General features: G+C 44.1%; 1 protein-coding gene across 1 annotated transcript in view; it reads left to right on the forward strand.

Moving 5' to 3' along the window:
* The window catches only part of PECR (peroxisomal trans-2-enoyl-CoA reductase), a 29,780-nt gene that overhangs the window by 519 nt on the left and 16,577 nt on the right, over positions 1-12,684 (forward strand). Inside the window, exon 2 of the mRNA XM_038422565.2 lies at positions 2,646-2,779. Within this exon, the coding sequence (XP_038278493.1) occupies positions 2,646-2,779 (134 nt within the window). The remainder of the gene's footprint in view (positions 1-2,645; positions 2,780-12,684) is intronic.

Here is a 12,684-nt window from a genome sequence, read left to right on the forward strand (position 1 = left end):
AGGGGGGGCAAAGAAGGGGGGAGCTCGAGGACCGGGGAAGTGGGGGGGAGTCGTTGGAGGGGGGGCAAAGAAGGGGGAGCTCGGGGACCGACGAAGTGGGGTGGAAGCCTTTGGACGGGGGGTTGAAGAAGGGGGGAGCTCGAGGACCGGGGAAGTGGCGGGGGGAAGCCGTTGGATGCGGGGGTTGAAGGAGGGGGGGAGCTGTTGGACGGGGGGGACAAAGAAGGGGGTCTCTCAGACAGGGGGAGGGAGGGTGAAGAATGGGGGGAGCCCTTGCAGTGGGAAAGCTGACGTTGGGGGGGAGCACTCCTTTGAGGAGGTGGGGGAGAAGGGGTATGGGATCCCTCCAAAGAGTCAGTGCATAATGTGGGCCCTACGGGAGAAGAAAATGTGGATTCCCTGAGGGGTGCAGGAGGAAGCCACCCAGGCACCTTTTGTCACAGATGCTTTACAAACACTAATTCAGTCTCTTGTCAACTTGTAATTTAGGTTTATATTGCACAGATGGGGGGGAAACTAAGACATGAAGCATGTCTAAGTAACTTGCCTAAGGTGTCGTGGCAAATCTGTGTCAGAAGCAGGGACACAAGCCAGATCATTTGACTCTCAGCTGGGTACTGGGAGTGTGCCGGTATTGACTTGGTGAGGGGGGAGTGCCATGCACTCAATCACGTGGAGCTTCACTTATCCTTCCAGGCCTTGCCTCAAAATACTCACCTTGATTAGCCTATAATACAGGGGTGGGCAAATGCGAAACTGTGTGGAGGGCTGGGTAGGGAAGGCTGTGGCCCCACCCCCTATCTGCCCCCTGACTGCCCCCCTCAGAACCTCTGACCCATCCAAACCCCCCATTCCTTGTCCCCTGACTGCCCCCTCCTGCCACCCCCCACTCCCTAATTGCCCCACGGGACCCCACCCCCATCCAACCCTGACTGCCCTGACCTCTATCCACACCCCTGCCCCCTGACAGGCCCCACGGGTCTCCCACACCTATCCAACCCCCCTGCTCTCTGTCCCCCTGCCCCCTTGCAGGCCCCCCAGGACCCCACCCCCTCTAACCCCCTTGCTCCCTGTCCCTGGACTTCCCCATCCCCTGACAGGCTCCCCGGGGCCCCCATGCCCTATTTAGATGTACTGTTATACAGAGAATTAGTATTTTTTGTTAGTTCTTGTTCATTGGCTCATCTTTTGTACTTCTTTGCTGAATTAGTGTCACCTGTTAATTGGTGATCAGAAGTGCTACTTCTGGTATGACAAGACTTTGAACTCTACTGCTGTAAGCTGTACTAAAAGCTCATGAATAACTTGACTCTCTTGGTCAGGTTATTGTGAACATGACTGGTGCTCTTGTGCTAAGAGGTAGAAGACTTGTGTCTGAGCAGGACTTTTAAGTCTGCTAGCATAAGATAATAGCACCGGGTGACTGAAATGCTCATTTCTAGGGGCATGCTTCTGGCGTACTTCCCTCTGTGTTGATGTCAGGAAACAATGAGAAGTCAAATTCACCCCTGGTATAACTCCACAGAAATCAGTGGAGTTGCACCAGGAATGAATTTGGCCTGTTTTGTGTACTACGTAGAGTGAAACCTTCAATGAAGATTTAAAGTAGTCCTGAACGCTCTAGCAGTCTATGTGAATCTAATTTGCTTACAGCAGTCTAGATCCTAGTGAACAAGTGTCCACATATAGCAAAATAACATTACAGTTGGCACTAACTGGTCTCCCCCACCTTGAGCTTTGAAAGCCAAGGATTAAATGTGGCACCTTAGAGACTAACAAATTTATTAGAGCATAAGCTTTCGTGAGCTACAGCTCACTTCATCGGATGCATCCGATGAAGTGAGCTGTAGCTCACGAAAGCTTATGCTCTAATAAATTTGTTAGTCTCTAAGGTGCCACAAGTACTCCTTTTCTTTTTGCGAATGCAGACTAACACGGCTGCTACTCTGAAAAGGATTAAATGGTCTGTGAAGACTCGGCTCCCTTCTCTTTCCACTCCCCCCCAGCTCAGGGTGTTAAGGAATCCTGGAGCAGCATATGGAAAGCTTGCACTACTGCTCTCTATAATGTACCTCATCTGTATATAAAGAAGTTTGGTCTCCAGGGCCATAATGCAGCAACTCTTTTGAACATTAGATTCACATACTACTTACTGTATGTGCTCCAGTAAATCGGCTTTTGTGTGTGTTTGGTACAAGGATTTTAAATGTATTTGAACATTTTTTTTATTAATAATTCTGAGGTTAATAATTCATAGACCAGGCAGCCCTGGGCACAGACAGCAAAGTAATGACTGGGGTGCTGATTCAACAATTTACAGGCCATCCTAATAACTTCGGTAGTTGGGGAGCAGAGGGAAGTAACTTGCAGCCAAATTTTCAATCAGTTTCCCTCTAGCACTTTGGGACCCTGCAAATAAACCTGGCTCTGATTGTAGATCCTTCTTACCTCCAGAGCTTAGATGAGGGAAAGAGATGTGAACTCACAGAGACCAGAAAGTAACATTGACTGCTGATCTCTAACTTGTCGGCAGCTATTAATGAGCTGTCAGTCTTACAAGAAATCTCCAACCTTATTAAATGTTTAATACAACTATCCTATTTGAACAGCTTCTGTCTAAAGAGTTTTTGTTTTTGTTTTGACAGGTTGCAATATAGTTATTGCCTCTCGTAAACTTGACAGATTACAAGCTGCTGCAAAAGAGTTGGCTGCTAAAATCTCTTCCTCAAATCCAGTCAAAGTGACCCCCATACAGTGCAACATCCGCAGAGAAGAGGAGGTAATCCAGACAAATTACTCTTGTGTTTAAAATGTTAAAGATGTGTTGAGGCTATTGAAGTTGTCTCAATCCTCAAAGGCTCTTCTGTGATCTTACTCAGAAAAATGAATGCCATAGATCAGGTAAATGCATTGTAGCATTTTTTGATTTACTGTTACAAAAATGTAGAATCAAGGGGAGAGACGATAGAAAGGACTGAAATTAACCGTTTCCTGGAGGTTGCCTGTCACTGCAGGAAATGATTACACTGGATACAGCCACCTGATCCTTAATGGGTTGGTTCTACTTAGTGCTCCAGAGAAGTGTGTATGTATGTGGGGGGAGGGTGGGGAGAGGAGGAACATCAAACCCGCAATGGCCCCTGCAAATATGCCCTGGTAAAAATTTGACACCTCAGATTTGATGGTTATTTTAAGAGTGTCTGTGAGTAAGAATCACTGTACTTCAACATCTAGCTCCACTTATACCCATTGCAGTTCCTTATGGTCAGCTGCTCGTTTCTTGACTCAGAAGGCAGGGCCTGCCAACATCTGATGGGACAGAGAAGTTAAACATTGAGTACTACCCAACCTCAAAATGCCTGATTTTACCCTGATCTGAGGGGAAGCCTTTGTTCAATAGCTAATGTTGACTCTTTACAAGCCAAACCTCAGGAGCTTAACAGCAGTTTTTGGTTCTTTCAGAAGTCTTGTAAAAGTTCATCGTGGTGGTGGTGAGGGGGGGGAACATGGGGTCAAAGTGGTTGAGGCAGGGAGCTAGTGTACTCATTCCTGGACTGGGGATTGTTGCTCTGCAGCAATCTGTCTGGACAGCATCCCAATGCTGCTCCTAGGTAGGCCAAAGGAATTTAATCTTTCTTCATTGGCTGAAGGAAAATCATTGTGATGGGGCTTGGAGTATGTACTGTACAGCTGTGTAAAAGGAGAGTCACCTCCTTTAGTTGACTCTTTAAGCAGGAAAACACTTGTAATTTGAATGGCCTTCTATGTGACCCAAAACTTGCTGAAAATCCTAAATGCTTCTCATGGCTGCAGGTCTTCATGCTTGTAGATCATGAGGCTCAGACTGAAAGTGATTAACAGGCTTGATTAACTGTAAACTAACTGGCTGAATCCTGCTTGCCAATTTCTTTTGAATTAAGAAGTGATTGAAGACTTTGGATGATGTCATAAAGCCTGTTTGAGAGCAGAGGAGACAGAGACGGGTAATCTGTCTCTTAATATCCAATTAAAATTGGAGAAAGCTTTAGTAATTTGGAGAACCGTTCATCTTCAGTCCTAGTTTTTAATCTCTCTGAAGTCTGGCAGGTGAATGAAGTCTGAGTTGCCTGCTTGTTGTTACACTTTATAAATAAACATTCAAAAATGTAATGATTTGAGTCTGACCTTTATTCTCACACAATCTTGAATGAGTTCATGAAAACACCTAAACTTCCTGATCTGTGGTGGTGGTCCTTGTCTCATCTGGTGAATTTCCTTAAGCACTCAAAGCCTCAAAACGCAACAAAATGTAAAAGCATATACCTACCCTTCAATAGTGATATACATTCTAAACCCATCTGATCAATTTTACTACGGTAAACCAACCAGCCTAAAATAATAGAATAAAACAGAACAGCTAATAATGTCTTAAGAGATTTATAACAATGTACCTGGTGCCTTTCAACCGGAAGAGCTGGGCCCTAAGGGGCTGTCCAGACTGTTTCAATTCACTTGCCAGTGAATTTCAGCTCAGTATCTACCAACATCAGCAATGCTACGTAATAGGTTAGGAAAGATGGCAAAAGACCACTTACGCTGTTGAAGCCACAAGGGCGATCTAAGTAGGGGGGATAGAAATACCAGAGTCAAATAGGCACGGAGACAATAAGTAGAGAACCCCTTCCCTTGCAAAGAGTGCATTGGCATCTTAAGATTCTTCCTAGGGATGGTCACTAACCTTTTGCATCCATCTGAAAGGTGAATTAATGGAAGCTGCTGGACACTCACTGAAAATAGGACACTTATTTAGGTGCCTAAATGTGAATTTAGGAACCTAATTTTAAAATCACTTTTGAAGAAACAAATAGCAATAGCACTGTTAGTGTTCTTACTGTAGTTATTTTCCTCATTTTAAAGATTGATGTACGGAGAAGTATCTTATCCACAATGCCACAGTGAATCTATCAAGGTAGGAAAAGAATGGCAGAGATCCTACTGGCAGCCATATGCAGTAACAATTAGATATTGATAGTTTTCATTTTTATTTTTTGTGGTCATCTAGCCTGACCTCTGGCATAATATGGGCCGTAGAATTACTGGGTAAAATTCTTGCATCAAGTTCTAGCTGAATTAGAACATCTCTCATAAAGGCATCAGTCTTGTTCAAAATACTTAGTTCTGATGATTGATTAATCTCACTGTTAAAAATTTGTGCTACATTTCCAGTATGAATATCTAGCTGCAACTTCCAGATATTCGCATACAAAATTATAACGAGCCATATTAAAGAACCGTCTATCACAGGGATCGGCAACCTTTGGCACGCCACCTGTCAGACAAATCTGCTGGCAGGCCGGGACAGTTTGTTTACCTGCAGTGTCCACAAGTTCGACCGATCACAGCTCCCACTGGCCGCAATTCGCTGTTCCAGGCCAATGGGGGCTGCGGGAAGTGGTGTGGGCCGAGGGATGTGCTGGCTGCCGCTCCCTTCAGCCCCCATTGGCCTGGAACGGTGAACCGTGGCCAGTGGGAATGGCCAAACCTGTGGACGGTGCAGGTAAACAAACTGTCCCAGCCTGCCAGCGGATTTCCCTGATGGGACATGTGCCAAAGGTTGCCAGTCCCTGCTCTATCAGATAATTGGCACCTGAAATTGAAAGCCCATTAGCAAGAATTTTTAATGAATTTGTAAACTCAGGAGTTGTACCGAATGATTGGAGCATTGCTAATATAGTTCCTATTTTTAAGAAAGGGGAAAAAAAGTGATCCGGGTAACTACAGGCAAGTTAGTTTGACATCTGTAGTATGCAAGGTCCTGGAAAAAATTTTGAAGGAGAAATTAGTTAAGGACATTGAAGTCAATGGTAAATGGGACAAAATACAACATGGTTTTACAAAAGATAGATCGTGCCAAACCAACCTGATCTCCTTCTTTGAGAAAGTAACAGATTTTTTAGATAAAGGAAATGCAATGGATCTAATTTACCTAGATTTCAGTAAGGCATTTGATACCGTGCCACATGGGGAATTATTAGTTAAATTGGAAAAGATGGGGATCAAAAAGGTGGATAAGGAATTGATTAAAGGAGAGACTACAACGGGTCCTACTGAAAGGTGAAATGTCAGGCTGGAGGGAGGTTACCAGCGGAGTTCCTCAGGGATCAGTTTTGGGACCAATCTTATTTAATCTTTTTATTACTGACTTTGGCACAAAAAGTGGGAGTGTGCTAATAAAGTTTGCAGATGATACAAAGCTGGGAGGTATTGCCAATTCAGAGAAGAATCAGGATATTATACAGGAGGATCTGGATGACCTTGTAAACTGGAGTAATAGTAATAGGATGAAATTTAATAGTGAGAAGTGTAAGGTTATGCATTTAGAGATTAATAACAAGAATTTTAGTTATAAGCTGGGGACGCATCAGTTAGAAGTAACGGAAGAGGAGAAGGACCTTGGAGTATTGGTTGATCATAGGATGACTATGAGCTGCCAATGCGATATGGCTGTGAAAAAAGCTAATGCGGTTTTGGGATGCATCAGAAGAGGCATTTCCAGTAGGGATAAGGAGGTTTTAGTACCATTATACAAGGCACTGGTGAGACCTCACCTAGAATACTGTGTGCAGTTCTGGTCTCCCATGTTTAAAAAGGATGAATTCAAACTGGAGCAGGTACAGAGAAGGGCTACTAGGATTATCCGAGGAATGGAAAACTTGTCTTATGAAAGGAGACTTAAGGAGCTTGGCTTGTTTAGCCTAACTAAAAGAAGGTTGAGGGGAGATATGATTGCTCTCTATAAATATATCAGAGGGATAAATACAGGAGAGGGAGAGGAATTATTTCAGCTCAGCACCAATGTGGACACAAGAACAAATGGGTATAAACTGGCCACCAGGAAGTTTAGACTTGAAATTAGACGAAGGTTTCTAACCATCAGAGGAGTGAAGTTTTGGTATAGCCTTCCAAGGGAAGCAGTGGGGGCAAAAGATCTATCTGGCTTTAAGATTCTACTCGATAAATTTATGGAGGAGATGGTATGATGGGATAATGGGATTTTGGTAATTAATTGATCTTTAAATATTCAGGGTAAATAGGACTAATCCCCTGAGATGGGATATTAGATGGATGGGATCTGAGTTACCCAGGAAAGAATTTTCTGTAGTATCTGGCTGGTGAATCTTGCCCATATGCTCAGGGTTTAGCTGATCGCCATATTTGGGTCGGGAAGGAATTTTCCTCCAGGGCAGATTGGAAGAGGCCCTGGAGGTTTTTTGCCTTCCCCTGTAGCATGGGGCACGGGTCATTTGAGGGAGGCTTCTCTGCTCCTTGAAGTCTTTAAACCACGATTTGAGTTCTTCAATAGCTCAGACATAGGTGAGGTTTTTCGTAAGAGTGGGTGGGTGAGATTCTGTGGCCTGCGTTGTGCTGGAGGTCAGACTAGATGATCAGAATGGTCCCTTCTGACCTTAGTATCTATGAATCTCCTTCCCACATAGATACAGACTGGGATCAAATCACTGAACTTCCTTTTTGATGAGCTCTTCTCTGGACCCTCTCTAACTTTGGACAGCAGAACTAGATGTACTTCCCTCCCTAATATATAGTCTGATTTCAAATAAATTTTGGTATCCATGAGAAGTCCTGAATAAGAAAATACAACTTTCATCCTATGTTCCTTAGGTACAGTCTGTAATTCTTCTTAACTAACTTCTGTGCTATTCGTTGCATTCGTGGGTTCCCATTTAAGTTGTGTGTGTTTAACCTTCTCTACCTCTGGACTTTCCAAGGATTACTACGTTATCACTATTTAGTTATTTCCTAAGATCAAACAGATAACTGGAGCAATAGGTTGCTCAAATTCTAAATCATACTTGTGTGAGTGGAGGTTACCAGGGTACTTCCTCAGGCCGACAGTGGTTGTAAATGCTGTCTACAGTGCATTTGGCTACCTTGCAGGGAATGCGGTGCAAGTGTTTTTGGGGTGCTCACCGGCAATCTCTCTGTCTAAGCTCTAAAAGAAGTCCTGTATGTCCTTGAATTGAAGGATGGTGGCTAAGATGTGGCGCTCTCAGAGGAAGGATCCAGTGCAGATATGGAGGATTCTTGGGAAGAGGTTGTGGCCCTGTGGACTAGGCCTGAGTATAGTTGAAACTGGGATAAAAGACTCATCACAGCAGTTTTAAGTATCCTTTTGTATTACGCTATAAAAACACAAGACCAATGTCTTTTTTGGCTGCAATCTCATCATCTTTGTGATATCTCAAATTAAACACTTGGAAAAGTAAGCCTTCCTATTTAAAAATACAAAACAAAAAGCCAGACAGATCAGGTACACAAGCAAGGTGTGACCTGGTGTGCCTGGGGTAGCCCTTACTGAAAATGCCAAAGTCCGGGCAGTCTGCAAAAAGGAGAGCAGATTCTCCTAAAACTCGTGGATAACACTGAAGTTGGACTCATCAATCTGTCACAAACTGTGCTCCTGGTCCCCTACACTGGTTATCAAGAAGCTAAAAAAGAAATCACACAGCACCCTTTATTGCATTCCACTTCTCTGGCTCCCGATCAGCCCATAGTCCAGTTCAGTGAGACGTTATCTAAAAAACTCTGCTCACTAAACAAGATGTTTTTCTGGCCCCAAAGGGCCGGCCGCATTGTCAGGTCAATATTGGGTTGGATCTTACCCAAAAAACCATGCTGCAAACCAATCCTTTAGTGTCTAAACCTAAAGGTTTATTATAAAGAAAAATGAAAGAACAAGAAGAGAGTTGTTAAATGATAAAGTACTCAAATACATACAGAGATTCAAAGTCCATGTATCAAGTTCTTAGCAATATTGGTGAGTTTGCGGGCTTGAAAGTCCCTCTGGAACACCTCCACAGCTTGGATGGGTCATTCAGTCCTTTGTTCAGAGCTTCTTCAGTTTGTAGAAAAGTTACTCCAGAGGTAAGTAGAAATGAAGACATAATGGAGATGCTGCTGCTGCCTTTTGTATTCTTTTGCCATGAGGCTTGTAATTCCTGTATCCCAAACACAAGCTTCACAGCACATGGAAAAGCCTTAGAGTTCTTTGACCATTGGCATGCCCCTACATGGCTTGCTGACTCATCGGGGTAGTCTCTGGCTTTTTTCAATGGGTTTATTGTACAGTTGATGACCCTTGATGGGCCATCAAACAGGCTATTCCATACAGTGTCACACAAGGCATCTCTTCTCTCCTGGACCCCTTCATGGCTCCAAAGACAAGTAAGAATTTTATCTCAGTTATAACTCCAGTTCAGAGAAATTGGAGCAGAGATTCTCGAGTAGAGGAATTCTAAGGAGGATGAAACTGCTTTCAGAATTGCCAAAAGATCTCTTATTCTGCTGTTCTAAATCTCCTAATAGCGCATCTGGTTTGAAGATGACATAGTGTTCGTTCTGTCTTGTCTGCCTAGTTTGAAACTGCATCACACAAAGCTTTTGAGGATGCATCTCTCCACATGTAGCGCTTGTATTTGGGCTGTCAGGGCTCTCTTCACCCTACAAAGTGCTGAAGAAGCCATATTGAGTGCTGCAGGAGATTTGTGCTAGACATCAAGAGGATAACTTAATGAATGCAAGTTTTGATGTTTCTTTTAATCTTTATCCTCAGGGGCCTTCTTGCTTTCTAGCTAAAATGTCTTTTCACCAAGTATGCAAGAAATAATCCTTCTTGCTAATGAAGGGCTTTCATAAATAGTGCCTCACTGTCAGGTACCTTTAATTAAAAAGACAATGCTGTTGCCTCATTGTCTTGTTTCTAGTTATTTTACATACAGTATTTTGTAAAATGTAGCCAATCTGTTTTGTTAAGGCTGTTGGGAAAAGGAATTCTGGAACATGGCTGTGTAAAGAGCATCCGGGTTTCCCTATTCTGTTTTCGTGCGAGAAGGGATGTTTCATCTGGAATAGCAAATTTGGGTCTCTAATGACTCTCTTTGGACTAGAGCATATGTGGTGACCAGTATGGGCTCATGAGGCAGTAGTGATCTCAGTAATTTGGATTGAATACTAGTCCATATCCGACACTTGCTGTTACAGATGCGAGGGGGAGGGAGAGTGCATTCGGCTTCTGCTGGCCAAGATCTAAACAGATTGACAGAGCCAGAAGAGTACCCAGAAGTCACCTACTACAGGACAGGCCCAACAAAGAAAACAACAGAACGCCACTAGCCATCACCTTCAGCCCCCAACTAAAACCTCTCCAACGCATCATCAAGGATCTACAACCTATCCTGAAGGACGACCCATCACTCTCACAGATCTTGGGAGACAGACCAGTCCTTGCTTACAGACAGCCCCCCAATCTGAAGCAAATACTCACCAGCAACCACACAACAGAACCACTAACCCAGGAACCTATCCTTGCAACAAAGCCCGTTGCCAACTCTGTCCACATATCTATTCAGGGGATACCATCATAGGGCCTAATCACATCAGCCACACTATCAGAGGCTCGTTCACCTGCGCATCTACCAATGTGATATATGCCATCATGTGCCAGCAATGCCCCTCTGCCATGTACATTGGCCAAACTGGACAGTCTCTACGTAAAAGAATGAATGGACACAAATCAGACGTCAAGAATTATGACATTCAAAAACCAGTTGGAGAACACTTCAATCTCTCTGGTCACTCGATCACAGACCTAAGAGTGGCTATCCTTCAACAAAAAAGCTTCAAAAACAGACTCCAACGAGAGACTGCTGAATTGGAATTAATTTGCAAACTGGATACAATTAACTTAGGCTTGAATAGAGACTGCGAATGGATGAGTCATTACACAAAGTAAAACTATTTCCCCACGGTATTTCTCCCTCCCACCCCACCCCTCACTGTTCCTCTGATATTCTTGTTAACTGCTGGAATTAGCCTACCTTGCTTGTCACCATGAAAGGTTTTCCTCCTTCCCCCCCCCCCCCCCCCGCTGTTGGTGATGGCTTATTTTAAGTGATCACTCTCCTTACAGTGTGTATGATAAACCCATTGTTTTATGTTCTTTGTGTGTGTGTATATAAATCTCCCCTCTGTTTTTTCCACCAAATGCATCCGATGAGGTGAGCTGTAGCTCACGAAAGCTTATGCTCTAATAAATTTGTTAGTCTCTAAGGTGCCACAAGTACTCCTTTTCTTTTTGTGAATACAGACTAACATGGCTGCTACTCTGAAATCTAAACTAAGTGGCTGTGTATCCCTTGTGTCAGGCCAAACCCTTTCCCCCAAGTTCCAAGGAAACTATCACTATTTAGCTCTCGTACCCCCACTCCGTAGGCTGCAGGGATGGAGGAGCCCCACAATCCTTCCTCCTGGCTGCTGAGAGGGGAAGAGGCTCTTCCCTGACTGATGTTTGGAGGAAGAATCCTCCTCCCCACATCTCCTGTGTAGCAGTGGAAAATGAGAGGAGTTGAGACTCCTTCTGTGCCACCTGCACAATCAGGGTATAGGTGCCAGGAGAGTTTTGGTGGCTTCTTTCTTCTCTTCCTTCACGGGGGAAGGATGGCCTTCTCTGCCCAGCTCCTGCTTCTCCACTGCCTCGACATGGGTGAAGGAGAGGGTCCTAGTACCTGCAATGCCACCAGGTTTTTCTTCCTTCCAAGCATAGCTAAGCTGGGACTCTTGGTGTGCCTGCGATCAACCAAGTGCTCTTAGCGTTCTCTGGACTGGGTCTGTGTCCCCGCTTCAGGATTGCAAAAACTGCCGTGGTTGAGGAGACTGGGGAATGAGACACTGATGCTAAAACCCAGGTATCCAGCCAGCTAGTTTTAAACCTAAAAGACAAGGTCCCTTGGGAAGGAGAAGTTGTATCCTGTAACTGCAGTAAGTTGTATCCTGTAACTGCTGACCACTGTAGCTCATCTGAGCATTCATGAATAGCTTTCTTTTCCAAGACATCTAAAATCCTCAAGCTTTACTGTAACTCCTTCCACTGACAGTTAAATGCAGCCTACATTGGTATAAAAATACTCCACATCTATCCTGCATGGAGTCTGTAGTGGAAGAATGTGGCTTGACAAATCATGAGTAAGGGATTTCCATTGTGTTTAAAATAGCAGCTGATAACACATAGTGAACTTCCCTCATCTCAGGTGAAAGGGCCTCCCATTGTCTTGATCCACAAATATCACAATTGCTAGCCTTTGATTCGCCGCACTCTTTGGACGATTGGAAAAAGGCAAATATAGTGCCCATCTTTTAAAAAGGAAAGGAAGAGAATCCAGGAAACTACAGAATTGTCATCCTCACCTCAGTCCCTGGAAAAATCATGGAGCATGTCCTCAAGGAATCCATTTTGAAGCACTTGGAGGAGAGGAAGGTGATCAGGAACAGTCAACAGTGATTCACCAAGGGCAAGTCATGCCTGACCAACCAGATTGCCTTCTATGATGAGATAACTGGCTCTGTGGATATGGGGAAAGTGGTGGACATAATATACCTTGACTTTTAGCAAAGCTTTTGAATACGGTCTCCCACAGTATTCTTGCCAGCAAGTTAAAAAAAAAAAAAAGTATGGATTGGATGAAAGGACTATAAGGTGGATAGAAAACTGGCTAGATCATCGGGCTCAACAGGTAGTGATCAACAGCTCGATGTCTAGTTGGCAGCCGGTATCAAGCGGAGTGCCCCAGGGTGAGTCCTGGGGCCAGTTTTGTTCAACATTTTCATTAATGATCTGGATGATGGGATGGA

The sequence above is a fragment of the Dermochelys coriacea genome, chromosome 11 (genome assembly GCF_009764565.3).
Source record: "Dermochelys coriacea isolate rDerCor1 chromosome 11, rDerCor1.pri.v4, whole genome shotgun sequence".
NCBI lineage: Eukaryota > Metazoa > Chordata > Testudines > Dermochelyidae > Dermochelys > Dermochelys coriacea.